Genomic DNA, 23,586 nt, shown 5'->3' with positions numbered 1-23,586 from the left:
CCATGTAGGATTGTTATTGGCTCTTTCAGGTGTTATCTGATACACTCCCTGGCATATGTTACTGTATGCAGCTGCTTTGGTGTGATTGTGGGATTTCCCAGCCAAACTGAATCTAAACATTTTCTGTAGGATTCTTATCAGTCTTAACTCTGGGAAGTACCAGAACAAGTCCCAGCTTTGCTCCTTTTGCAGCCCTTAACGTGTATATGGGAGAATACTTACTGGATGGATTAATTTACATTTCTGTGGCCTGAGGCCATAATGTGGGAAAACAAAGCTGATGAGGACATTGAATTTATGCACTGAAAAGCACTATTAAAGACTGAGGTGTGGTGAAGGGCTGCATAGCCTGGAGCTTTGCATTAGGCTGATGGGGAGGGACTTCTGCCCGCATACATTGTTGTACCTTAGTAAATGCTCATCTTTACAAGGAATAACTCCACAAGCCCTTGGGGCAGTAATTAGAAGGCAGTTTAACGCTGTTTAGCCTTTAGACAAATGATGCAAGCACAGGAAGTGCCTTGCCCATTTTCTTACCAGCCTATTCGTGTGAGGGTTAGGTGGAGTACAGTTCCAGGCTACAGTTTCTCTGGTGGCAAAACTGGTTTAAGAAGTTCTGCACCGATTCTTTCTCCGTTCTCTTTGCTGTGCCAATGCCGTGGTTAATGTGACCACAGAATGAACTAGTTCACCAATCCAATTAAAAATAGGCTGATGGGGGGGAAAAACAAAACAAAACCAAACCAACAACAAAATCCAAATGGGGACGTTTTATTTTTTAATTATTGGTAATTAGAGTGGTGCATGTCAGTCTTTCCTCCCCGTCCCCCCTCCCCTTTTCCCATCAATGTAGTCAGTACAGCTGCACACAGCGGTTGATGGAATGTTGAAGGAGGAGGAATGACCAGCTAAGGAGAGGGAAACCTTTTCAGATTGTTCTGTTGATGAAAAATGTGTTGCTCTAACTACACCTATGGTGACTGACTTTTCATTTATCTCCAGTACTTGTTTGGAACCAATAAGAAGCTTCCCCAAATCTGCAGGGTCTGTAATTGTTATCCCACAGCCAAACACTTTATATGAAGCATCTTAAACTGACCACCAAGAAACAGCAGTTTCTAAATGGTGGTAGCATTTCTTGTGTTTCTGGCTGTGAATTTAGGCTGTGCAGTGGCAAAGGAGAGGAGTAAACACTAACCTTTCCAGCCAAAGACCTTTTACACAAGAGAGGGTTTCAGTGTTTACACCAGTTAGTAAATGAGACAACTGAGTTTTATGACCTCAGACAGATGAATCACCCGACTGCCATGTGAGGGGCTTGACTGGTGCATTCTGCCCAGCAAATAAAGCTTTGACTTTGTCATTTCAGAAGAGGAAGGAGCTCAGAACTTGCACAGTCAAATGATAAAAACAGGTATTTTGGGGAAGAGCTGGCTGTGATGGTGCTAATCACTTAAATATTGAGTTTTCAGGCTTCTGTTTTGGTATTTTTCGGAAGTATTGGCTCATCCTTCTTTGATTCTTTATTTCAAAATCCCCTTTCTGTAGGGCTTGCATGAGCTTAGAGAATCTTTGTGTGGAAGGGTAATCCTGAGAAAATTCAAGCATGGAATAAATGATCAGAGTGAGGACATTTTCTTCTCCCAGTTGAATATAATGTTCATTGGTGTGTGTAACTGTGCTATGGGAACTCAAACCTGACTGTTGGGCACTAAAGTTCTGCACTGTTGGGGTCAAAGATGTCAAAGATAGGATAGGTCAGTGCCATAAAATGCAGTATGGTTTTCCATGGTCCCTTTCATGGGAAATGTTCTTAGTATGATGATCATAGTGATGTACTAAGTTCCATTATTGCCTCTTGAGTAGAGGAACCAAACAGAATCTTCTCACCAAGGCTTTGGTGAGAAAATGTGGTTTGTGATGAAAGGAAAGTCTTAATAAAGGTAGCATTAAAACTAGATTATATTAGTAAAAGTTGGGTGTCTGTGCATCTTGAGGAAAAGATGGGATTAACCATCAGAAATACGAAAATGTGGTTTCTGACACATGTAGCCCTACTTCTGGAGCAGCTGATGTCCAGGAAGACCTTTAGCATAGCTGGGAGGAGGAAGCGGTGGAATGAGAGGTGGGCAGTAAGGTTGTGCAGGGAGCCATGGATGGGGCAGACCCCAGTGGCAGTTAGTCCCATATGGACATGCAACAACTGCTTTTAGACAGCTGCTTTTGTCTAAAAGTGTCTTTCTGGTAAGGCTTGGTTGGTGGTTAGTTTTGCTTTGTATGCACAGAGAAACACTGACATTTGGTGGGCAAACGAGGTGTCCTTACCTTCCCTCTTCTGTCTAGATTTATTTGTCTGATGCACACAGTTCATTATGTTTATGTTGATTGTAACCAGCAGTTAATTAAATAAGTTCGAGGAGACTGTCATGTCCCAGGAAATAGCATTAAGTGACACAGAGAGATTGAAATGGGAGTTGAGATGGCTTCCTTGACCTCCCTTTGATAAACCTTTCACTGGATACAGCTGGATAGTTGCTTCTCTTGCAGAACTACTTAGAGGTAGTTGCAAATGTTTGCTTTGGGCACAGAAAGATACAGAATCTGCCAAGAAACATACTTCTGTGCTGTTTCCCACTGAAAGGATTTTGCAGACATCACTGAATTCTTTGATCTCACTTTGTTTGGCAACAGGTGTGTGAGGAAGTATAAGTCTTAAAGAGATACTGCTTACAAGAGGCAGAAAAATTAATATACTTCTACTAAGAGAAAGTCAGCATGAAGCTTTGAGGTAGGGCTGGAAAACGCTTCCTATGGTGATGGGAATTCCCTTGATTATCTCCCTTCATTACAGGAAGAGACTTCTCTGCTGTTATATTCAAAGGTGCACAGGTGTAGAATGGAGAATCCAAAACCCCCCTTATTCACTTCTCTTAGGCAATTCCTTCTTGGATAACTCCTGAATGCAAAATTTTGCAATTTAGTGTAAGGTGGAATGGGAGGCAAATTGCTGCCCTTGGAAATTTAACTGTTGAGAGTAAGAGGTAAAGAACATAAGAGAGTATCTCTTGGCTACTTTTTTTGTGCCATGCTTTCAAGGGAAAGGCTCCAGGGAGGATAAAGGTGCTGTGCCACAGTTGGAATGTTGGCTGGAGCTTCATGAAACCCAATGCGCGGTTTCGACAGAGGAGTCACAACTGTTGGCAGGTTCTGGTGACCATGGCAGACCTCAGCAGGAGTTATTCTAAGAACACAACATATGATCAGGTTACTGAGGGACACTTCACATGGCTCTAAAAAATGAACCATCTGACAGTTTATGACAGCTCTGCCTGTTCCAGCCAAATGAGGAGTGCTGGTCTTTGCTGACCCTGCAGCCAGGGTTGTGAAACAAAGAAAGTGCCTTCTGGAGCCTGTGAGCCTACAGACTTGCAGCCACATAGTACCTGCTTACATCTAACTACTGATAAGAAAACAAAAGATATTTAGGACTTGCTTCTCTTGCAGTTTTGATTCATGGTAATTTAATAGTGCCTTGCTGCAGTTCACTGGGCTTGGCAATTTACATAGTTCTATATTTAGTAATCCCTGTGATGAATGTCTTTGTAGAGTCATCTGTTTGTTTGTTTGTTGGTGGTTTTTTTTGTTTGAGTTTCCTTTTTTTTTCTTTTTTTGCGCTACCAGTACCTTTATTAGCTTAATATAACCTGCCACTTTCCTGTTTTAACCTCACTGTGAGGACACACTTCTGGAATAGGGAAACAGTATGAGAGTTATTAGCAAGTGGGAAGTGAATTCTAAAACTAGAAATTCTGATGATCCACAATTAAATGCTCTATGGAGTTTCTTTCTAGAGAGTTTCTGTACTGGCATCTAACATCTGCAATCTGTGCAACAATTTCTCCTCCCACTAGTCTTTTTTGGTGAAGTATGTGGCCTGAGTGGCCTGAGGGAACTTCGCAGTTTTTGCTGCTGCCGTTGTCAAAGACAAACAGTTAAATGCACACTTATGGAAATACCTCCCAGTTTCCCAGGCTTGACTACAGTTTATTGTCTCTCCTCCCTGCTTCCTACTCTGTTTCCCTCCTTTTGTTCTCTCTAACACTCAGTCCCTCTTAATTCCTTTGATGAGGTGCAGGGTGACGCAGGAGATTGGCATCACTGTGTAAAGGTCTCTTTCTGCCAGTTCCTGCTTTTTTTTTTTTTATTTTGTTTTGTTTCCCCTCTGGTGCTCCTTGTTTCTAGCTGTTTCTCTTCTCTGCATGGGTTTTCAATGGGCTGCAGTCCTTTCAAGGTTGTCTCTGCTCTGGCGTGGGTGCTGCAGTTGCATCAAAATGTTCTTCTGTCATGGAGCAACTTTTTCCAAGATTGCTTTTCCAGCCACATCCCCAGGAATGTCCCCTACCACATGTCTCCTTTTCTTCAAATTCATCTTTTTACCTATCTTGTATTTCTCCTGTGCATTTTCAGGTCTCCTTTTGTGGCTCCTCATGTGTCTCCTGTCCCTACTGGCTCTTGCCCTTTCCAAAACATGTTCCAGCAAAGGTAGCTTGTGCTCCTCTGACTGGTTGGGGATTTGATGGATTGATTGTTATTTTCATCCAGTTTCGTTGTGGCTGGAATTGGCTGTGGCTGGCACAGAGCTGTTCATGGCATCCTCTCATACAGATTACCCCTGCAACCCCTTGCTGCTGAAGCAGAATAGTGTTCTGTCAGACTGTTCAGTCTCCATAATTTCTTTGCTTAATTGGAAATGCTACAAATACGAATTTACTCCATAAAATTTATTGTATGTGGTTGAGAATCCACTGAAATTAGTTATGCAAGGATGACCCATAACTGAGCCAATGTCTGGAGAGTTCCCATGTGTTCAGATTTTCAGTATAGCCTGATACATACTCTTTAAAAGTTTGCCTGCAATTCTCCTCATCCACTTCTTCTCAAGGCTAGTTTTTCCTCTCTTTTCCATTAACTCTCTCTTCTTCCCTCTCAAAGGGTCCTCTTTTTGCACAAAAATTTTCCTCCTTCTTTCTTTATAGATAATAGGGTTTGAGTGCCTTGTTTTGTTCAGCACATTTCCCACTTCTAGCATGTCTCAAACAGTCCTGAAATTCCTTATATGTCGGCATCTGTTTGAGAAGAGTCACTTCAGTTCCTTCTTACCTTTCAGCTTGGATCCATGTCTAAACAGATGGAAGATTTGAGAAGCCATAAATATTATTGTTGGCACTAGAGGAAGGTGGTGTGGATATGCGTCGCTAGTAATTGGTCTCGGCTTTGTAAAAATGGTTTACATGGGTTGGAAGAGCAGCCAGGTGCAAGGTGGCAGAACAGCATCTGCTCCCACCAAACTCCCCTGGGCATGACACTGTGCTAAAGCAGAAACTGTGGGAACTTGAAGAGGTCAGTGCTTACAGGGCAGGGCATTGTGTTTCTGGCACAGACACAGTTCCTAATTTGTATTTACAGGAGCTGGAGCTGATTTCTCAGCTACAGACCCGTTTCTTCTCCCAGGGGAATAAGGGGAGCTGCTATAATGACACCATTAGGAAAAAGATTAAGATCTGTACATGTAAAACGCTTTCCCATCCCTGTGTGTGCATTGGTTGTGTTTCATGAACATGGCCTAACTGCAGTCATGGACATTTGCATTCTTCTATTTCAGAAACAGATGGAATTAAGGGCTTTGCCAGTCATTCCCTAAAGGGTTGAGTGGCCAATTCCAGCATAGTCTTTCCTTGCTTACATTTCATTTCAGGGTTGAGTGAAATAAGAGTTTAAAATAAAAACAAGGTACAGGTTTTTCATGGAATATTAAACTACTGGAATAGTTAATACTGGTAGTTTAATACTGATTTCACTGCTTGCCTTTTGATGTCTGTGATGTTCTAATGTACAAGTTCTCTGCCCACAAACTTTCCACAGACAATACTGGGGTTTCATAATTTTGTTATAAATAAACTTCACAAGAGCTGTGGCTTTGTTTCCTGGTTCATTCCTTCTTCATTCTGCAAACACTTGCAGCCATATCAAGATGTCTCGCAGCCATATCAAGATGTCTCGCAGCCTTGCAGCTCCCACTCCCACTATCTTGCTACTACTGTGGTCACCACAAATGTGTTATTTTGCAGAGCCTCCTCTTTTTCTGTCATGTTTTCTGCCTTGAACCAGCCTAGGGTTCAGATGTGTAACTGCTGCCTTTCTGTTTCTGCTCTTCATTCCTCCATCTTCAGAAAGAGAATAAAATCTGTGTGACTGCTTACATTGGTACATGGAAGCCAGTGTAATAAACCTGGATAGTCTGCCTGCAGGAGTCTGAAAGCACTTGTAATTCACTCTGTCATATCAAGCTGATGAATTCTGTGTAGCTGTTTCCATGTTTATTTGCTTGGACTTAGTTACACAAAATGACAGGCTCCTTTTGCTTGGAAGGGATCTCTTCAGACTGCCTAGTCTGGCCCTGCTGCTCAAGCAGTGTCCAGTAGGTTGTGACTATCCTCCAAGGATGGAGACTACAACCTCTCTGGGCAGCCTGTGCCAATGTTTAACCACCCTTATAGTAAAAAACATTTGGGTTTTTCTTTTTTTTCCTTTTTTTTTCTTTTTAGACAGAATTTCGTATGTGTTAATTTGTGTCAGTTGTTTCTAGTTCTATCACTGGGCACTATTGAGAGGAGGGTGGCTCTCTTTTTCCCTTCATTGCCTCCCATCAGGTATTTATTTTATTATTGATTAAAAACTGCCCCTGAGTCCTCTCCAGGCTGAACAGACCCATCTCTCTCAGCCTCTCCTCATAGGTAAGATGCTCCAGTTTCTTAATAATTTTTGCTGACTTCTTGCTGGACTTGCTCCAGTATGTCCACACCTTTCTCGTGCTGAGGAGACCAGAACTGGACTCAGTACTCCAAATGTTACCTCAACAGTGCTGAGTGGAGCTGAAGGATCACTTGACCTGTTGACAACTGGGATTTGCCATAAGGGTGCATTGCTGGCTCATTGTCAGCTCATTGTCAACTGGGACCCCATCCATCTGTTCAGCCAATTTTCGTCAACCCCCTTGTCCAATTATCTGGCCCATACGATGTCAGTGTGCCTATGGGGATGTTGTAGGAGACTGCTCCTGACACTCAGATGTCTGCCATGTGTGCTAATAAGTTCCTTTGTAAGAAAGAAAAGAGTGTGACAGAATCATCCTGCTGCTGCTCTCTACAGATACACAATGGAATTGCCTATCTTTTTCGCTGAGGTCATTGCTTTCTAAGCTTGTATTTCCATTATTTCTCTGTTCCAGGCCGAAATGAGTTGATTGCCCGCTATATTAAGCTGAGAACAGGGAAAACACGCACAAGGAAACAGGTAAGTGTACCGTTTTCCCTGTAAACATTAGCTTCTTTGGGCCACTAGAGATTATGAGGGCTAACGAGAACAAATTTCTCGCTGTTCACTTGTTGGTAGTTTCTGACTTTTCTCCAAAGTCTTTGCTGACTTTTTTTTTCTGTTGTTGTGCTGAGCTGGTTAATAAGAATGGCAGGAAGAGTCAGCTCAGTAGGTTTCTGATGCTCATGTCTCCCAATCACATTTGTGACCCACAAATTTTTCTGCTGTTAAATAGTGTGATTTTATTTGTTTGGCCTACTACTAATGAATGTTTCAGGGAACATCAGTGGTTCTCTGCATGAAGGTTCCTTGTTCAGCCCAGGCAGACAAGACAGCAATGATGATTTTGAAAATGCCTGGTGCACAAGATGAAAAAGGAATCTTTGTAATTCGGGAATGATTATGCAGGCTATGCTGGACAAAGCACTGAGCAGCCTAGACCTGCCTTAGATGGCCCGTCTTTGCTGGCCCTCCACCCCATTTCATGGCACTGGAGTTATGTTCAGAAAAGGAGCTCGTTGTTATCTCCAGTCCCTCCTACCCCCAACCCTAAATAACTGCCTAAAGTGTGTTTACTTCTACAAGAAGCTACCAAGTATTCCTCTGGAATGAAGATGGAATTTTGTCTTTCAATGCAGGTATCTAGTCACATCCAGGTCCTAGCAAGGCGGAAAGCCAGAGAGATCCAAGCCAAGCTCAAGGTATGATGGATATCCCTTAACATATCACACAAGCCCCCCCCCAGTCAGCTGTTCCCTCTATGAACAGCCTTAAAAAAGCCTGAGATTTGTCACTGAACTGTAGTAAGCTGGAGAGGAAAAGGTTCTTCCCAGGAAATGTTGTGCAAACATTCATTATTGTTGAAGCTCTGTGACGTCTGGAGCAATTCTATTTAAAGAATAAAGAAACAATAACTTTTTAAATTTCATGTGTCTTATTTCTGCCTCTGGTTTATGCTGTTGTCATTCAAATCTGAAAGACCCTTAGACTTAGGAGTGTGCAAAGAGTGTTTACCTGAGGAGGAGGGCTTTATGGTTACAAATGCTGACCAGTAAGCAGTCCCTGGTGTTGTGGTGGCCTTGGGAAAAGGTAGCCTTACAGTTACTAGAGCACCAGCTCCACCTCTTCTAGAGGTGATGATGTGGAGTTGTCCACTGAGAGGAAGCAATAAAGCCAGCTGGCATCTTCTCAGGTAAAATGGTGCCAACTGAATAGACTTTGTTCCTTGATTAATTCAGACCTGATTTGAAGAGGCCTGAGCTAATGAGAAAGAGAAAGTGGTTGAATACTTGCTTGAGAAAAGCTGTGTTTTCCTTTCCATAGGAAAAGCTCCAAGATCACCCTAATGAACCTCTTGACATTTATTTCCACTCAGATTTGATGCAGGGAAATGGTTTATGTGCTTAGGCTGAATTGCCAGAAACGCTGAGAAGGTCAAGTTTGTATGTGACAATTGCACAAGAGGGTGTCCCCTGTTAGAATGTGAGCTATCCAGAAAGGGCTTGCTGAGCAGGATGTGAGGTCTGGGCCTTGTTATGTTTCACTGAGACAGCCAGAGAAGGAAGGTGAGTGCTGACCTTTCTGATTGGTATGGCCATAAGTAATCTGGAAGGAAGAGAGTTTGCTTCCCTGATCTTCCATGCTTCAGGTGACGATAACCTTGACAGCCCAGTCCGTCCCTGACTGCTGAGGGGATGGCTATTAGTATGTGCTTCCTCTTGGCTGTCTGGGCAGCTCCTCACTGGGCACCAGGACAAATGGACTGTCCTGGGCACTCCCTGGACAGTCCCAGCTGTTGGCACTCGGTGTTGCCCAGTACTGACGTGCATGCAGCTCTGTTGCAAGCAGTGATTGCCTCTAAGCTATGACTGCACCCCCACATCCCAGCCCCATTTTAGAAAGCTGTGCTGTGTCTTTTATTAGCCTGTTGTGTTTCCAGCTGCTCTGATAAAGAGAAGGAGGCACAAATTACAACTATCTAATTCAGTGCACCCAGGTAGGGCTGCCTAAGCTTGAAACCTGTGGTGCTGTTAAGTGGTCAACTCAGGTGCAGGCCTGCTGGAGAGGCAAGTTAGAGCGAGCAGGAAACAACAACTGCCCGGGGTGTTAAAAGCTTCACTGCTGCTTACATCTGTAACCTTGATTCTGTTCCTCGTGTGTCACAGCTCTGAGGTTGGGCATGATTGAAAAGCCAGTCAGCCGAGCCTGTTTCCACTTAGCTCACAGGAGCTGGCCGGTTTTGTTCTCAGGGAACGAAGGTGTCTTGGGGAGCTCCATGGAGCCATTGGCTGCTGTCCTTTTACACCACCCAGGCCATGCTGTGAGCTCTGCCCAGCTGCCTGCAGAGAACCCTTCCCCAGGACCAGGCTGTTCCTTTCCACCTGCAGTGGCAAGTCGGGAGCACTGATTCAACTCATTTACTTGTTTGCTTTTGCTGGCCATTTCCATAGAGCAAGGAAATGAAACCACAGAAACTGCTGCCCTTCTTCCAAGGTCCTGCTGGCAGCTGTGTGTTCTCCTGTCACTATTCATTTTCCATAGCAAGTACATGTTTTCATATTTATATCCTAGAGATCAGAGCAGCTACGTGATGACTTTTCAGAGCAGTCACTGCAATGCTTCCGTCTCCACACAAACTGTGTTTTTTTAAAAGCTTTAAACTTCTTTAAGTGTGCACTGTGTCTGCAACAGATAGAGGTGGGAAATAGGGTAAAGCCTGAAGAAAACTGTTCCCAAAAGTCAGTAGTTTTTCCATGCCCTGGGTGGCTAATAGATGTCATGTGCACTAAGGAAAAAAGTGGGAAATGGTAGTATTATCATTGCCACCATAATCACCATCATCATTATTATGTGTTTTAAGAATAATAAAAGAAAATGTAAACATTGCAAATGTTTGGTAAAAGTTTTTATTGCTCCTTTTTTTCTTCTTCTTTTTTATTTGTACTGGAAAACACTTGAAATGAGTACAGAACTGTTGGCTGAAACAGAAAGGAGATGTATTTTCTAAAAACATGCTCTTTCCAGCAGTCTGTCAAGCATTTAAACAAAACAGAAACACAGCAGAGGTTAATAGGTAAAATACTTTCCTTCCTTAATTATTTTACATTTTCTTTTAACTTCTAATACCTCCACAAGTAAATGCATCTTCCCCATAAAATCATGTATGAACTCAGGTAGACAAATACAATTTTTCCAGTGAGAAAATAAGGGAAGGAAAAAAATCCTTTTCTGCAATGGCACATGGGAAATAGTCCTTACGTATATTAAGAAAACAACAGAAAATAATAATTTCCCTTAAAAAAAGTAGGTAATCCTTCAGTTATTCTCTAAGGCATCATTTAAACTGGATTCTGAAAAAGTTTTCCATAGCTTTGGAGAATATTATCAACTTTCTCAGCATTTAAAATGTTTCCCTTCCATTCACTTGAATGGTACTAACAGGAGACACAGCTCTAAAAAAGATGTACAAGTTTTGCCCATTTCTACTGATCATTCCACTTGAACATTTGCATTTATTTTTGAGATTTTTTTTTGTATGCCTCCTCCACTTCTTTTTTTTTTTTTTTTTTTTTATGGTTAGACACATTAGGATATTTGGGCTTTGAACTTTAGAAAACCTTAGATAAATTGGAGGGGTTGGAAAGAATGGAAGCCCAAGGGTGACAACTTACTGCAGTTCAATGAATGCAAGTGGGAAGTGAGAATTCCTGAAGAAGGTACCTCTTTCAGCAGTTTCTTCAAGCTATGAATTAATCTGTGTGTTTTCTGTGGTAATTATAATGACACAGATAAATGTGGAATGTCTGAAGGATGAAGATTGATTGTAGGGGATGTAGGAGGAAAGGCAGAATGTGGGGAAGTGTTTCTGTTTGTCTTTTTATTCCTTGAAAGAAGAAGTGAAGAATGCAGTTTGTTTTATGCGTACCTCAGACCCACTAATTATGGCACTGTCGTTGCCTGTAAAATTATGTGTAAATCTACAGTCCTGTTAAAATACAGAAAGGGATGTCCCTGCATATGTGCCCTGGAGATTACTAAGGTTTCATGTTTCTCTGGAGATGGGAATAAAATGATCAACTCTACCTGAGACTAATGCAATCCCAAATTGAGATAGTCTTTTTTGCAGTGATGATGACAATCTCTTTTTTGTGACCTTTTCCTCAGAGGGTTTTTTTTTTTTATAATGAAGAGTCCTTCCCATTGAATATTCTTACCAATTATTAAAACACAAGAATCAACTAGGGGTGTACTTTCCATAACAAAACTTTTCAGCTGTGTGGTTGAAAGCCCTCAGACAGAAAGGATAAATGTTTAGCAGTCTTTAAACCAGCATTTCAGAAAGGATGATTAATCACATCTGAAGCTATAGTAATGAGTGACAGCCCTACAGCTTCGAAGAGTTCTCACCACAGTTACTGGTGAATTTGCTGCCCGGGTTTTCAGAGATGCTTGTTCCCTACAGAGAAGCTGATGAGAATCCTGGTTGTACAGCATTAGAGCTGGCAACTTGTTAATCATTATAATAATCCTGTGTTTTCTCTTTCTGCTCTTACTCATAGGATCAGGCAGCTAAAGATAAAGCCATGCAGAGTATGGCTACAATGTCATCTGCCCAGATTATCTCTGCAACTGCCTTCCACAGTAAAATGGCCTTGCCTGGTCTCCCGCGACCGGCCTACCCTGCTGTTTCTGGGGTGAGTGGATCAGTGTCTTGGTGGAGTTTTGAGAGTATTTGAAAAGATGTTGGGACCTGCTCAGGAAAATCCTGAGAACTGAGACAGAATGGGCCAAAAGGCATTGACTCTGTAGAATAACTCTGTCATATGGCTTCAACAGTTTTGTCCTATTCTTTGCTCACACTGATGTAAAACAATAGTTTCACTATGTATATTTTTTTAATGATACAAGAGAGAAAACAATCAGTATCACTTTCTTAGTCCAGCATCTTGTTGGAATAAATCTGTTTGGGCTATCCTGACCCTTTCTCATAATTACCGAGCTCATTCTCAGCACTTAGATCAGATGGCCCTTACATGAAATCCTTCACAAATAAGGTCTGTCAGCATCCCCATACCTATGAGCTGGGCCTAGTGAGCATTTGCTGAGCTTTAATTTCTGCCATAATAACTCCTGTGGAACTTTCCTGGGGAAGATGGTCCTTCCAAGACAGTGAGCATCGTAAAAGCTTTGAGGATGGAGCCACAAGGTGCATGCATAATATTTAACATCAGAGATCACTTTTGGGTCAGTTTCTTGCATGTGAGTAGTAGTAATGTATAGAATGAAAAAAAAAGAGACCAGTCAGCATCTCCACAAGAATGAAACCGGGAATGTAGGAAGAAGAGATAACTCGTTCACATCTTTGAAGGTCTGTGAGCTTGCAATTTGTTTCCTCAAAAAAGAGCAAGCCTTGCGTTTCATCTCTTATCTTAAGAGTGGTGACTTTTGTCTATGTGTTGTTTTCTTTCAGTTTTGGCAAGGACCATTGCCAGGCCAAGCTGGATCTTCCCAGGAGTAAGTATTCCTTCATGTGAGCATCCAAAGCAGGTGCTTCTGCTGCTTTCTCTGCTGCCCAAGGAGCACCATCAGCTATTGCAAGATCTATGAAATGCTAAAATCTTCATTTTTCTTACAGTAGTGTTAAAATAAAGCTGAGCTCTCCTGAAAGCTGTGTTCACTTGTGGGTGTTGAATGTCTCTGAGTTTGGGCCTAAATGTCTGAGAGGCATCCAGCCCAGGCCTATATCCACTTGCAGAGATATAAAACTACTTGTAGTTGAAAGGAAAGGATAAGTAAATGGGCACCAGTGTATTAAGAGACTGATAGGGATCTCAGAAAAACAAATCTGGAGGGAGGACCTGCTGAACACCTGCAGGGAAATTTTAATCTGTCCAGCCCTGTCCCCTTACTGCTTTCTGAGTTTTTCCCCCATGACCCTCTTTTGCCCACACAGAAAGATAATTTCCAAAAGACACTTTGTCCCCAAGGAGAAATGCTTGATCTAATCTGTGCAAACAGTTGGTGAAGAATATTTTTTTGTCTGGTTGGTTTTTTATTAACTACCTTTTTTTGTGTAATTCTGTAGCGTGAAACCATTTTCTCAACAACCTTATGCTGTACAGCCTCCGCTTCCATTACCAGGTAGGTAAGGAAATGTAGCTCCTTCCTTTGAAATTGTATTTCAACTTCAAAATCGGCCAACACTAAAAATCTTGAAAGTAAATTGAAAAAAAATTACCTATTGAAACATTTCAATGAGCCAAAAATTAATTTTTTAATGATTTCCTCTTAGTATCTGTTTCCATTCTTTTACTGAGAGAGCTGAAGCTTTTAAATTTTGTTTTATTTTACAAAACTTTTCTTTCTGTTTATATTGGTTGTGTTGGGTTTGTTTTTTCTCCTGGCTCAGCAAAAAACCAAAGTTTACATATCTCTACTGGTCTTCCACTATGTTCTCTGTCATAACATGATTGCCTTCCTAATTTCTGAGTAATTTGAATAACAAATGTCTTTTCCATCTCAGCTTCCCCATTTTGCGAAGGTAAAGGTGACACCTCATTCTGATACTAAACAGTTCATTTCACTGCTCCTTTAGGGCTCCATCTGAGTCCTTTTAAAATTGCTGAACACATTTGCTCTGGTGTCAAACCCGGGTAGTTTGTCTTTTACATCATGACCTACCCTGATAGTGCTGTCTGAGCAGAGGGTGACTGACAAACCATTTAGAGCACAGGTAGACTGGGGACCTTGTGAATGATGTTTCTGCTTGATGAGTGAAGCCATAAGAAAATGTAATGAGTCAGCTTTGATAGCAGGTGCTCTACTGAAAAGTTATTGCCATTTTTTCCTTAATTATTGTTATATAAATCCTGTGTGCTTAGGGTTTGAGTCTCCTACTGGCCTCTCACCTTCCCCATCAGCACCAGCTTGGCAAGGACGAAGGGTTGCTAGCTCCAAACTTTGGATGTTAGAGTTCTCTGCATTCTTGGAACAACAACAAGACCAAGACACAGTAAGAAACACACCTTGCTTCCACCCCTCGTTAATTTTGCATCTTCAGACAGCTCCTGTTCATCATGGATATGTTATACTACTCTCTGAGTATGAAATACTTGCTTCATTACTCTTCAGAGAACAGAAAGGCCTCTTTGGGAAACACCAGATATCCTCCTCTTAGAGGATAAATAGTGGTAGATCCATCTCTGTGCAAGGTGCTTCTGGCCTCCCTGTCCAGGATCATGGACATTCATACACCAGAGCCCAAGGCACTGAGGTCATAAACCCATGCCAGGCTATTCTGGTTGTTCTCTCCAGCCTTGTAAGATAAGAGTCCAATATAGAACCCAAAATCAGATGTTGCTAAGATCACATAAAGCCATGTGTTTCTCTGGTGTGATGAGAACTTGAAATTGGGGGCAACTGGGATGAATTTGCATCACTGTGTTTCCATGGTGCCACCTATAAAGTGGAAGTAGTAAGATTAGCCTGTCTCACTAAACCTTGTGATTCTGCATCTTGAGATGTGCTCAGGTGATGGGCTGAGATAGGAAAGTTCAAAAAAGATAGTGTTATTTGGCTGGTACCTTGCTGTGGGATTTTAGGCTCTTCATAGGACAAGAGCATTGATGTTTGACTGAGTGATCCATCGCAGGTAACACTCTGTGTCTCAGGTTATTTCAGACTGTATAGCAGCAGCATGAGGCAATGGCTTAGGAGTGAATACAGGAAGAAAAAACCCAACAATAGTGTTTCAGAGAAGGAAGAAGCATGGGTGTATTGATAAGAAGGAAAGAACAGCATGAGCTGGTATTAGCAGATATTTCTGTTGATTTCTTCTGCTCTTTTAGAAAATGCTATCAAATCTTCATTGACTTCCGGTAGTCTTCTGTGAAGGACAATGAATGTTCAGTATGTACTGAATGGTATTGAACAATTTCCTAATTCCATGTTTTTCTTCTTCTTGCAGTATAACAAACACCTGTTTGTGCACATTGGGCAGTCAAGCCCCAGCTACAATGACCCCTACCTCGAGGCAGTGGATATCCGGCAGATCTATGACAAGTTCCCTGAGAAAAAAGGGGGCCTGAAGGAGCTCTTTGAAAGGGGGCCAGCTAATGCCTTCTTCCTTGTCAAATTCTGGGTAAGGGAAGGGCCCTTTACAGGGTACCCTTTTGCTATGAAGTTTCTCACTTTAAAAGCTGTGACCTTGCTGGCTGTTAGAAAACTGCTGCCTCCCAACAAATTTTAGCCTGTGTAGGCAACTTAATACAGCCATGACTGTCACTGGAGATCTTCCCTTGACCCCGCAAGGCATGCTTTCTGTCTGTAGCAAGATGTATCTTTCACATTGTCCATCTGTAGAGTTGTTCTTGACTACTGTCTGAAGATTTGCTCTTGGTGACTTGGGCCTTCTAGAATTTTCATTTATGTATAAGTAAAGAACGCAGGGGAAATTATTCTCTGCATACTCTTATGCATTCACTTCTCTCAGTGTTGTGTAACTCCTCAGTCAGAAGCAATACTTTTCCTTCTCTTCTCCTCTCTCTGTAGTTGCATTTTGTGTTATCCAAGTACTAATAATTTATAGATGCATATTTACTGCTGGCAGAGCAAAAGATAAGAGAAACATATAATGAAATTGGATTATGATGATAATATATTACTGAAATGACTTCTGGTAAATTGGCAGAAATCAGCCCGGCAAAAGCCTACTCACTCAATTTGGATTTTTGTGATTTAGCTGAAATTTGAAAAAATGGCGCCATTGTGCTTCAAGGTACAAACAAAATAGCTTTGGTGATCGATATTATCATAAGTATTACAAAATTAAAAATAACAGTAGCTCAGGGCAGTTGTACACTAGATGGCTGAGGGAATGTGTAATGGGATTTGGAGCATTTCACCTTGAGTTTACCACGTAATTCAACCTCAGGTCAGAGTGAGATGATGAGAAATGAGCTTTTTTATCTCATTCTCTTCATACAAACTGGCACTAGAAAGCCTCCTGACTGGTGCTTTCAGAAGGAAGAGTTAAGTGCCTTGAGATGCAACTTCCCAGCTGTCCCAAGCCTAGCCTTTCCAGAAATGAGTTGGAGAATGCTGGCTGGGAGTCTGCTGCTCAAGTGCCTGTGCCTAGAGTGTTGCTTGCTGGTGATTTTTGGGGACACGTAATTTTACTACCTGCAGTCTCCATGCTACTGATCTGGGCCCTTCATGGGATTAGCTCCTGGCAAAGTACAACAAAGCTTGCCTGGGGTGCTGAAAACAAAAGGTGGAAGATTAGCTCGGTTCTGGCTCAGAGAGACAACAGCACCTTGCTGAGAAGTGTATCCTTTGACAGGGCACCCTTTGAAAGGTAGCAATTGCCTTTTGTGCTTTGGAGGTTTCAAGAACCAAAAGGAAGAGCTTAGAGGGAGATGTTACATAGAGAGAATAAAACACTTTGAACTCCTTGACTTGAAGAGAGAGAAATCATCATGAAATTGTGATCTGGTGCAACTGTGATTTTATTTATCAAAATTGACAAAATTGTGCTTTTCTGCTTCTGTGGTTCGGTTTGGCAATTGTGATAATTTGGCTTTTAATATCAAAAGTATTAATGTGGCCTATGCACCATGTCAGACCAACCTCTGTCAGAGTTTTGAAAGATTTAGATGGTGGCATGTCATCAAGTTGGGCTCTTTCTGTTCCCATGTAAGGTATCTTGTGTTCAGAGGGTATCAACTCACTGGAATTTGGCTTGATTTTTAAGAGATGTGACATAGGATTTGGAACATCTTTACTCCAGTGTGTACATGATTTTGTGGGGCTCTGCAACTCTATACTTACAAGGACAGAAATATTTCTGGGCTTGGTTTAATATTTTGACATTCTGTTTCTTTTTATGGTACCCTTGCCTTGTTGGGTTTAACATCAGGTTTTATTGGTAGCATTACAGGTTGTCACTTAGAAATAGGCAAAGTTTACAGGCCAAGTAATTTGTTAACTGGAAGCTTCTAAGACTTACAAGAAGCAAATAAGTAAACAAACACTTTTCACAGATAAGGCAATATGATTAACACCAAAAAAAGAAGAAAACCAGATTTCAGCAGAAATTTTTATATCCCTCTGCATTTTTATGCTTTTGTAGCGGTATGTGCTAGGGTGCTTTTTCATTTTGCTGCCTGATAGCTCTGGACAGTTATACAAATATACTGTTGATGTTCAAAGATATATTGGATAAAGAAGTTACTACACTTGAATTTATAGCATCATTTTAGGATAAAATGGTGAGTAGAATTAAATACCTGAAGGGATGTTTTGAGACATGAAGATATGATTGATTTTTCAGAGGTTCTGAATTGAAATTGTGGTTGCAGGTGACAAAGACTTTAAAAAAAACAAGGAATGAATAAGCTGGAGTTGGATATATGCAGTCTTAGGCTTGAAGAACCTGAGGCATGAACCTGCCATTGGTACAGTAAGCGTTGAATATGCCAGATGATCTGTTGTGCACCAGAAGCCTAATTCTAAACACCAGGCTTGGGGTTTCTTGACAGCACTGGCAGCATTGAGGATCTAGTATGACTGAGATAGAGATGTCCACATTTGTTCAAAGGTGCTTTAAATTGTTTATACCTATATATGTAGCTAAGAGTTAAAAGTTGATGAGTTTGAAACATAAGCAGTGTTGCAGTGTTTGCAATTCTTCCTTGATTTTGGCATTGGGAATTTGGTACAATGAACTGATTTTTGGACTTGGGTTGGCAAGTTGTGTATGACATCTGTGTGACATTTCTCTGTGCTCCAAGTGCATTCTAGCACACGACAATGAATGTGAGACATCAGCCTCCCAACACATGGGCAGTGGCAGCCCTGCTCTTTTCCAGGCTAATATTATCTCTGCCACCTGTTCCTTGCTTCTCCCCGTGAACTCCTCCTGTATGGATTGTTATTAATAGTTTGGGGAAGAGGCGTTCTCAGGGCTTTGCACGTTAGTAGAATGGTGCACTTGCATCTTGGAGTTTTCAGAAGTTGTGAGACTCTGGATGGAAGACAGAAGGAAAATGACAAACCAGGAATCCAGGACAGGTAGTACTTTGCAGAGAGCAGCCATCTGTAGAGACGTGAATCAGGGGAATTTCTTGGGAGCCCTGTCCTGCCTGTGAAGAATGTATGTAGTGATTTCTTCTTGGTGATAGGCAGTCAAATCACTGAGCATTTTCTTTCAGCTAAATTAAATATACTTTTGTGGGAAAGCCCTGAAGGGGGGTGGGCTGGAAACTGCTGTTCCTGCACTTGGCTTCTCTCCTGTCACAAGCAAATGCGGTCAAAACAGCAGCAGTGCAAATTGCCCTCAGCACCCTGCCTTGCCCACTGGATGCCTTCAATTCCGACCTGGCAGAAACTGCCTGGAGAGCAAGGAATGGCAATTTGGTCCCTATGTCCAGTCTGTTCTTGGTACTCCTTACAAGGCAGCAAACAAGTTAGAAACAGAGAATTTTTTATGATTTTTGCACACACTAGTTTCATGTGCCATCACCAGCACCACCTCTAGTTGCTGCCTTATGTAAGAGGACTCTGCCAGTGGTACTTCTTTCACCAAAGTTGTTCCCCACAGTGTTCAACAGTATAGAGATTATTGACAGCAAAAAGCAGATTGAAAGACTGAATTGCTGAGGAATTTCCAAAGAATCTTTTTCAGAGATGGAAGGGAGAGAGGAGCATATTAACTTGTGGAGGGGTACTATGCACTTCCTGGAACAAATCCCATCTCTTCTCTCTAGAAATCTTGTCTTGTAGGTTACTAAACATTGTGCTTACTTCTCTGGAAAGGAGGGAATCTCAGATGTTTCTCCCAAAGCAGGTAGATTCACTCTTGCATGCTGTATGTGGATCACAGATATGTCAGTGATTGTAGTTTCAGCATGTTTGGAAGTCATCAGGCAAGCTATGGATGTCGTCTGTGCTGAGCTTGCGCCAGGGAGTTGAACACATCCCAGACACATCAGATTGCTGCTATGCCAGAGTGTGCACAGGTTTTTGCATCTGGAACTTCTTGGACAGAAAGCAAGAGCCCTGACTTTGTCAGATAAAGTAGTATGGTCCAGTTGGTGGCTCATAACTCGGATTTAGCTTGTAATATGCCTCATTTATTTGATCTTCTACCTTTGTCTGTAAAAGAGACTGAGAACAGCTGTTTGAATGTTGGACACCACCCAACAGTCTGAATGCTGCTGCTGCCCCCGCAGTCCCACCCTGTTCTAGCAGTGGCAAGTAGGAGCAGCTCAGCCCCCTCAGTGTGGCTTTCCTAAATCCTGCCTATGTCTCCTCTGGCTGCCTGGGTTGGGGTAAGGAATGTTGGACATACTAGGGCATTTGCCAAACAGGAGTTGAGGCACCTAGGTTCTAGTCACATCCAGTTACATATTAAAAACTTCCATGGATTCCCAGACTATAAAGTGAAGATAAGCCCTCCTGGTTGATGGAGTTCTGGGAAGATGATTTTCCTTTGAATCGTAGTCACTATTATTGCCTTGCTTCTTTTAAGGGTGGAATGTACTGGACACAGCAAGTCAGACCTGTCTCTGCTCACCTCGGGTGCTCGCTCCAGCCCTGGGTGTGCTGTGACACAATGCTTTCTTTAGAGAAGCAATGCAGTCCTGATGGTCTAGGTGTTGTGAGGAGCTCATAGGAATTTAGGCATGTAGGCCATAGTGGTTTTAGGTGTTAGGCTAGATGCAGTAGCTCTTTTGGTCATTATGGTCTTGTCCTCATGCAATACTGAGAAGTTTAACTGCATCCTTTTATGAATTACCCTAGTGTCCAGTTGACATTTAGAAGTTAATTTGGCTGCGGCAGATTGTAGTGTTCTTCCTCAATTTTCTGCCTTGTCTCCCTTCGGAAGGTAATCATCTCCACCGCAGGGAAAGCTAGGAGTTTGGAGTTCCACTGCTGAGTTGTTCCTTGGTCTTGTATTCATGTACACCATTGCTACTTTCAGTTCACATGAGTAAACCAGGTTGCAAATAGTTCAAGAGCAGATACGTGTGTGTTAAATAACCTCTGGTATGGGGGCAGTGCCTTCCTTGAGAAGGTGGGAACCAGCAGCTGTAAATAAGTGAGTAAGCTGTAACTGTAAGGCCAGCACAGTCTGGGGTGCTCCAGCTCCATTCTCCTGCAAACGTGAACTGAAGCCCTCAGCAAGCCCTGAAGTTGCTGAAATTCCATGTATGTATGGTTATGAGATCTGCAGAGGTGACAGGAGGTGGGTACACAGCTCTTGGTGACTGATCACTCCATGTCTGACTGTCCTAGCCCACAATATGGGACAAGCTTTAGAATAAAAAGTGCAGTGTAAATGTGAGGGAGTTCCAACATGATCCCACTGCTCCACTGCAACAAGGCTTCCAGGAACCTTGTACATAATGTCAGTGAATGACAATGACTCCTTAATTCAAACAGTATTACCATAGTTTTGCCATTAATGTTGATTAATTAGATGTTGACTGGCTGTGAAATTCTAGTCTGGCCTTCTGATGGGAGGCTTGTCAAATTGTGGGCACACCTAGAGTGGCTTCTTAGGGCTAGTGAAGCTTTTCTCATGAAGTGGAACTAGCACCTTACTGCTTTGCCTCATATTGACAGCATTTATTTTTTAATTTTACCAGTCAGTCTTTAGCAGAATGTAACCTTAACTTTACTAGTGAGACCTTGAAAATGGTTGTCTGGTTCTGCAGTGAGAGCCTCTGTTATGTTTATGTAGCAGAGGCCTGACCAAGCCTCTGTAGCCTTGACCCTTTGTTCTTTTTGACTCAGTGGGACAATTTCTTTGGAAGAGCGGAATCAAGTCCATACATTGTGTTTATCACTCCCAAGGGAAACAGATGAAAAATATTGTGAAGGACTCCTGGTCTAGTTCCTCTTTGGAGAAGGGAAGAAATTAATCTTTATTCAGACAGTTGGAGTGTGGGTGAAATAATAGAGTTAGTTGCATTGACATGGAAGTGAGTATTACAGTATTAAAGTACAGTATTACAATACAGTAATTCAATAAAAAACCAGAACAGAGTAACTGCTACTATCTAATTCATGTACATTTGTGGTACAAAGAAAGTAGCTGCATAACTACAGTTATTTAATATCAAGGTCTTCAGCATGACCATAATAATTCACTAGAAGAAGCTGTCCTGCCTTCTGCTTTCCCTGTTGCTGCCCATCCTCCCAACACACGTTCTTTGTTTGAACACACACAAGTGTTTCTGAATCAGGCCAGGGAACTGATCCCACTGAGACCTAGCTGAGCAATTCCTCAGTGAGCCTTGTGATACAGCTACAGAAATGTGTCAGTACAGCAGGAATGGGGAAGCACAAACTGCTCTGGAAGAGTGAGACTGCTCTCTCTTGGGGTCAGGACCAGCCTGGCATCATCAAACTACAACTCTGAGGTGCGGTTTCTGAAGAGACTCAAGCCAACCCCGAGTATGCATTGCTATGAAAACAGGCAATCTTTGTGCCCTCATCTTATGTGGTGGCACAAAGGCAGCAGCAAGCTCATGTGTCTACAGATGGGGAGAAAACTTGACTGGCACTTTCTAGACTGACCTAAACCTTTTGTGAAATTGCTCCTTAAGACTGCTAAGCTAACAGTATTTATTATCTCATGGCAAAGAAGAGACAGGTATTTTGCATGGCAAAGAAAGAGAGGTATTCATTATTGTGGTGGTCTCGTTCCAAAGCTATCATTGCTTGTCCTTAGTGCTGCTCTAGATGTCAAATAAAAACTCTTCACTGACACTGGTTAAGAAAACCCTGCTAGAATGGCATTTAATGCTGTCCTATTCACAGTGTATCCACTGTAGCAGGAACACTCTTTCTTCAGTTTCCTCTTTCCCTTGGTTCAGCTGGAAGAATAAAATGCTCTGGAGCGGCCTATGGGAACCGATCCTTGCTTTTATGCTGAGTTAAATTAGCACCTGGGCTTGTGGAGCACAGAGAAGCTCTGCCCTTTCGGTTTTGAAGGGGAGGAAGCTGAGCTGGGACTTCCCACACTCCCTTAGTGTTTCCAGAGCTTAAGGGAACCGCCACTTGGTTCATAACTGTGGTTGGAATGACCCCTGGTGGAAGCTTCAGAGAGCCAGGCTTTTTAGGAGTTAAGTCCCAACCGGAAGCTTTGGTTGGCCAGCCTTAGGCACTCACATTTGAAAACTGTGGCTGCTAATGGAGATGGGTTTGAATTCAGGTGTAACTGGGCTGGATCCATCAGTAACCTACATTCCTTATGTTGCATCCTGTCTATTTACAGTCTTTATATCATAGTACTGGAGCCTGATGTGTGTGTGTACCCACACGTTCCTTTTCCCTGCTGTCTGTTTTCCCTTACCAACTTTTTTACTGTTGCTTTACCGTTATTTTCCTTCCTTGGTGAGTCAGCCCAGTCTAGCCTGTCTGTTGCACTGCTCTGTTTCTGCAGTCAGCTCTCCACATGCTTTGTGAGTACCTCCAAGCTGTATCATATGTTTTTAATGTTAGGAGGATCTTCCACCAGATTTCCCCAATGCGTATGCAAATCCACACCACTATTTTCTGAAGTGGGAATGGGATTTTATTCAACACTCTTCAGATTTCTCTCGCTTGCTCAATGCACACTGGTCTGCTTAAGGAGCTTGGGACACTCCAATACTTTACTATCTTGGCTACACAAGGTAATGGTGAGAAAATGCCACAACCATCTGTTGATAACCATCTAAATTTTTTTTCTTTTTTTTTGGCAGGCTGATTTGAATACCAATATTGAAGATGAATCCAGATCTTTCTATGGCGTTTCCAGCCAATACGAGAGCCCAGAAAACATGGTCATTACCTGTTCCACCAAAGTGTGTTCCTTTGGAAAGCAGGTGGTAGAGAAAGTAGAGGTAAGGAGCAGACACCTGGGTGCAAGGTTCTCTCTGGCTGCTGTTTTCTCACTTCAAGTATTTGCATCCTGCCTTTGTATCTCAAGGCAAAATATATTTCATGCTTCTTGTCAGGGAGACGGATGCCACAGACTATTTCTGAGACATGCCAGGTGTAAGATTACTGAGCCTGCAACATGGCCCTGTCTCAGGACTTCACTGAAGATCTGGTAGTGTTTGCTGCTTTTCCCTTCTATCTCAGTTTCTGAGGAGATGTAAATACATAAGACTCTTAGCTCTGGTGATTCTCTGGGGCTTTTTGGGAAACAAAGGAAAGCTA

The 23,586-nt window shown here is 42.2% G+C and overlaps 1 protein-coding gene across 1 annotated transcript in view; it reads left to right on the top strand.

Moving 5' to 3' along the window:
* Positions 1–23,586, top strand: part of TEAD4 (TEA domain transcription factor 4) — a 51,096-nt gene that overhangs the window by 23,353 nt on the left and 4,157 nt on the right. Inside the window, exons 2-9 of the mRNA XM_048295161.1 lie at positions 7,289–7,353; positions 8,013–8,075; positions 11,934–12,068; positions 12,845–12,888; positions 13,460–13,515; positions 14,256–14,386; positions 15,341–15,514; positions 23,127–23,267. Of these exons, the coding sequence (XP_048151118.1) occupies positions 11,958–12,068; positions 12,845–12,888; positions 13,460–13,515; positions 14,256–14,386; positions 15,341–15,514; positions 23,127–23,267 (657 nt within the window). The 5' untranslated portion in view covers positions 7,289–7,353; positions 8,013–8,075; positions 11,934–11,957. The remainder of the gene's footprint in view (positions 1–7,288; positions 7,354–8,012; positions 8,076–11,933; positions 12,069–12,844; positions 12,889–13,459; positions 13,516–14,255; positions 14,387–15,340; positions 15,515–23,126; positions 23,268–23,586) is intronic.

Source organism: Corvus hawaiiensis, chromosome 2, assembly GCF_020740725.1.
Source record: "Corvus hawaiiensis isolate bCorHaw1 chromosome 2, bCorHaw1.pri.cur, whole genome shotgun sequence".
NCBI lineage: Eukaryota > Metazoa > Chordata > Aves > Passeriformes > Corvidae > Corvus > Corvus hawaiiensis.
The sequence above is the reverse complement of the archived record's forward strand: the minus strand, read 5'-3'. Positions and strand labels throughout refer to the sequence as shown.